Source organism: Nicotiana tabacum, chromosome 3 (assembly GCF_000715075.1).
Source record: "Nicotiana tabacum cultivar K326 chromosome 3, ASM71507v2, whole genome shotgun sequence".
NCBI classification, from domain to species: domain Eukaryota; kingdom Viridiplantae; phylum Streptophyta; class Magnoliopsida; order Solanales; family Solanaceae; genus Nicotiana; species Nicotiana tabacum.
The window spans coordinates 143,348,062-143,352,548 of NC_134082.1; the positions used below are offsets into that span (position 1 = coordinate 143,348,062).

Below are 4,487 nucleotides of genomic sequence, written 5' to 3' on the forward strand. Positions count from 1 at the left end.
TAAAATACCAAATACTATACCTAATATCAATTTTTTTTAAAAACTTAAAACAAAATATCATACCGAATACTATAATATCGAATACCAAATACTAAAATTTTAGATTTCGACACAATAATTTGATATTTACCAAATTATGCACCACCCTACCTAGAATTCCGGTTAATTAGGTTTGAAGTTTGTGCGTTGTTTATTTTAGAAACAAGTTATCCAATTATTAATTATTTAATGATTAGATATTTTGAGATTAATTATCCTATATTATAAAAAAATATGAGTACAATTTCGAGATAACTAATTACAAAATTAGTCTGTGTACACACTAGATCCCCAGATCCCATTAAGTGAGTTTAGACTATATTGTTATTGTAATTACAAAATTAGTTAGACCATAATTTTTTTTGAATGGAACATTCATCTCAAATTTAATCCCAAAATTAATTCTTTTCCCCTCGTATTAGCTCATCGTTCTTCGAAAGTCGATTCAGCAGCAAAATCCTTTCTCCTCAATTTTGGGGATTTAGGGTTCGGTTCTTTCTCCAGAAATGGCAAGCTCTCTTTCCCTCTTTCGTCTCCCAGTATCATTCTACTGCGAACATATGTGTTATATGAATTGCATCATTCAGTAACTCTTTTTTTAATTCCTAATTAATTGTGGAAACAACAAATTTATGATCTTTACGATTCCTTGCAGGCTGATTCTACTCGCAAAAGGTACAAATCTGTTTCTCTAGCTAAGTTCCATATCTGTCTTTTTTATTTTTTTGCTGTATATTCGTTGAAGCGCCTTGCTCCCACTCCGTCTTAACTTTCGTTAATTGCAATTTTTTTTGCGTTAGGGTTTTTCATCTGTTTTTTCAGATTATTTCTTTTTTCATTTTGGTTTGTTGTCCTTGTGAAGGGTGAATACATGACTAATTTTAGATGCTCTCATATGTGTATATATGACTAATTTGTCTATTTCTTACCAAGTTGTCTCAAGTTGACAAACTTTTAGCTGGTTAAGGCAAATTTTCTGTTAATTTAAGCATATGTAGCTCACTTTTTCTGTGTTAATGAGCTACATAGACAAATTTTAAAAAAATAGGCAAGTATATGTAGCTCTTTTTTTATCAAATTAAAGACAACAACAATGTGATCATTTATCAGGGAATAGTGGTAGCAAGTCATTCATCCTATACATTTCTTTTGCAATGGCAAATAAGGTTCAACTTAAAGCAAAAATTTCCAAATGAAGTGTCTCACTATATGGTCTTCGTAGGTCCTCATACATATTGAATAAAATGATTTTCGGCTAGGTCTTTCTTGAGTTTGTGTGTGATCACGACAGAAAGTCAATCTATGGATCAACAGTTACGAATAATTTTTTGACGATCTTTATACGTATAATTGCTAAGCATGTTTCCGGAGACATATATTCAGTCTTAGTAATGCATCTCTATTATCTTTTTTTGTACACAAGTAAAATCTCCAATACATTTTCTTTTAAGGCATCAACTTTACTTGTAGTGATTTTCATGGAAGTTTTATGAGCTACATATGCTTGCAAAAGATGCCATCGTTACTCAAGGAACCATCTTAAAGACACATGTCGTTGCTGTGAATTTTTTTTTTTGTGGGTTCAACTGATTAGGACTGAACTGGCTCGATGTTGTATTTTCTGGACTTCCCAGGTATTCCCGCTCTCCTTCTCCTTGGGAAGAAAAGTCAAGATCTCGCTCTCGATCAAGGTCTAGATCCCGATCCAGATCATGGTCAAGGCCAAGAGGAAGATCCAGGTCCAAAAGTCAAGGAAGGTTGAGTGGATTTTTAGCTTTACTCCATCTTCTTTATGTTAACAGCTTCTTTTGGGTTACTCTGATTTTTTCCTCCATGAGTTATTTAGGGCTGAAGTTTCTAATCCTGGAAACACACTCTATGTGACTGGATTATCTACAAGGGTCACTGAAAGGGACCTTGAGGAGCATTTCTCAAAGGAAGGAAAGGTTGGTTTTTGGTTTACATATGAGCAAGTTGTTTTCTGATTCGCCTGGTTCTGTTTCTGCCATGTTTCTGTGCTCATACCAAGGTTTTCTCTCTTTCAAAATCATCTGTATTGTATCTATTCTTTATAATGAAAGTTTTTTCATTTATGATGATAATCTCGGCAACAGCCAGTTTTTTTTGGAGTTTATTTATGAGCAAAGTCTTGTCAATGCATTTATCGAGACATTGATGTGTTGTGGCATTTTGGCTGGAATCATTTCTCATTGTTCATACTTTTAAGACTTGCTGTTGAAGTTTCTCTTTTACTTTCTGTTGACTAGGTGAAGTCAGTTTTTCTGGTTGTGGAGCCCCGTTCTCGTATCTCTCGTGGTTTTGCTTTTATAACAATGGACAGTCTTGAGGATGCTAATCGCTGCATTAAGAACCTTAACCAGTCTGTCCTTGAAGGCCGGTACATAACAGTGGAGAAGGTGAGCTACTTCTACCTTGATTGGTGAACCATGTTCTGTTGGGTTGCTTATCTGTTTTCGTGACTTGGAGGTTTTCTGGCTATATTCAGAAGACATTACCTCAGCTGTGTTGGCAGCAATCAAAGATGATCAGTTCTTCCCTTGCAACATTATATTCACTCAGCTTGATCAATGGCCCGCTAAAACAGCTTTTCACATGCATCTCATCAGCTAAACATAGCAACTATATTGCCCAACAACTATACAACCTCAGCAAATACTTTCAACTCAACTAATCGACAGTCATTATCAACAATCTAATCAGGCTTTTATGGTATCTCAACCCGGCGATTGTTCTATCTCCATCTTTTTAGCTGTTATAAGACATGCAAAAATATTTAAGCTGCTTTACTGTACGACTAGTGTGATATTATATTTCTTAGTATTCTTCATCAAAGATATAACATTTCTTAGTAATGGACATTGTTATGTGCTTCTGCCGCCTTCCTTGCCATTATCTCCAGGTATGGAGAGGTACTTGGAAGACTTAGATTTTTGTTGCCAGATTAGTTGAATGTAATGTTCTTCCATTACAAGGAGCACATTTCCTGTTCCTGTTTGTTCTGGATGTAGACATCATATCAGATTTTAGAGAATAAGAAGATATATCTGTTTTTCAGTGTTGAAGAAAATGCCGATGATTTGGAAATGTTATATTTCTTCCATTACAAGGAGTACATTATCTAGAATACAGTACCCGATCTGGATAACCCATTTGTTCCTGTATGTTAACATCATAAGTTCAGATTTTACATAATGAGATAATATATTTGTTTTCCAGTCTCGTAGAAAACGCCCAAGGACTCCAACACCTGGTCATTATCTTGGACTTGAGAGCACACGGGGTGATAGTAAGCTTCTGATGCTTTGTAAGTTTGTATTCTATCTTCTGACTAAATTATGGAATCTCTGAAGTTTTCATTGCTTTGGCCGAAGGATATTGTGGTGATCGTGGTAGGTATCGTGGCCGTGATGACTATGGGTATCGAAGACCTCCAAGGCGCTCGCCATATAGAGGTGTACGAGGTTATTCTCCTAGGCGCTCTCCCTATGCTGGAAGGTCAAGACGTCTGCGATCCCGGTCATATTCTCCTTATGAGAGGAACTATCATCGTGGTTCTAGATAGGGGTTTCACAAGGCATATATGGTTAACTCTCTGGCGATGAAAACTGCTTGTAAGGATCTATAAGTTTGATGTGGACTAGCACTGAGGGTGTAAGGTGTTACAGTAGCAGTGAATGAATGTTGTACTTGTATGTGTGATGTGCCGTCACCTATCCCTATCATTAGCTTATACCTGTAATGTCGATAAAGCTGTAATCTTTCTGAAGCTCTCCTTCGTTACATGTCATTTTGTTGTTGGCGTGGACTTAGCGATGGTTTAAGAAATCTGTTGGTTCAATTTTTCCTGCCTACTGACTTTCTGACGTGGTTTGGCTTGTCACGGTTATCGCCCTTGTACCTGCGAATTTCTTTTGCTTAGTGACTTTCTGACTTGATAACAGGGTGAAATTAATTATCTCGTTACTCAATTACTTGTAGTTATGATCGTTCTGCTTGAACATTTCTCATTATATTCATCGTCTTTTAACAAAATGTCTATGGTTTTGGCGTCGTTGAGGTGGGTTGCCAAGATTCTTTTCTGTGGCATGTACACGGGTGGTTGGAGGTTGGAGCATACGCGGGACTATCAACCTGTGTGTAAGCAATTTTACCCCTGAGCTTGCGACTTGGATTACTACTGTGAAAATGAAAACGGTAAACTTCACCTTCTAATAGCTTTCCGGTATGTCTTAGTTGAACGGTCGAACCAAATAGTGACCTGACATAACAACAAAGCGAAGTTGCCACTTAGTAGCCAGAAAGTAGGCAACAAGAAGAAAAGAAAAGCAACAGAAGTTGAGGCCGAGAATAGCGAATAGTGAGTTTTTACCATAGAATTTTTCACGTTAAAATAGTTGCTGTGTAGTTTTATTTGTCTCTTGGATATT

At 36.5% G+C, this 4,487-nt stretch overlaps 1 protein-coding gene across 4 annotated transcripts; it reads left to right on the plus strand.

Annotated features, from left to right (window-relative positions):
- Positions 1 to 400: 400 nt before the first annotated feature.
- LOC107816343 (uncharacterized) lies at positions 401 to 3,898 on the plus strand. Of its 4 annotated transcripts, none has more exons than XR_001654921.2 (8): positions 401 to 548; positions 695 to 714; positions 1,674 to 1,796; positions 1,886 to 1,985; positions 2,307 to 2,456; positions 2,549 to 2,769; positions 3,277 to 3,346; positions 3,432 to 3,500. XR_001654921.2 is itself a non-coding variant. In XM_016642045.2 (7 exons), exons 1-7 carry the CDS (start codon positions 546 to 548, stop codon positions 3,620 to 3,622), a joined length of 657 nt encoding a protein of 218 aa, XP_016497531.1. In that variant the 5' UTR covers positions 403 to 545; the 3' UTR covers positions 3,623 to 3,898. The 4 variants fall into 4 exon arrangements, 2 of the variants coding, with proteins under 2 accessions (XP_016497532.1, XP_016497531.1); XR_001654920.2 differs by having other exon boundaries at positions 402 to 548; positions 2,546 to 2,769; XM_016642045.2 differs by lacking the exon at positions 2,549 to 2,769 and having other exon boundaries at positions 403 to 548; positions 3,432 to 3,898.
- The last annotated feature ends 589 nt before the right edge of the window (positions 3,899 to 4,487 follow it).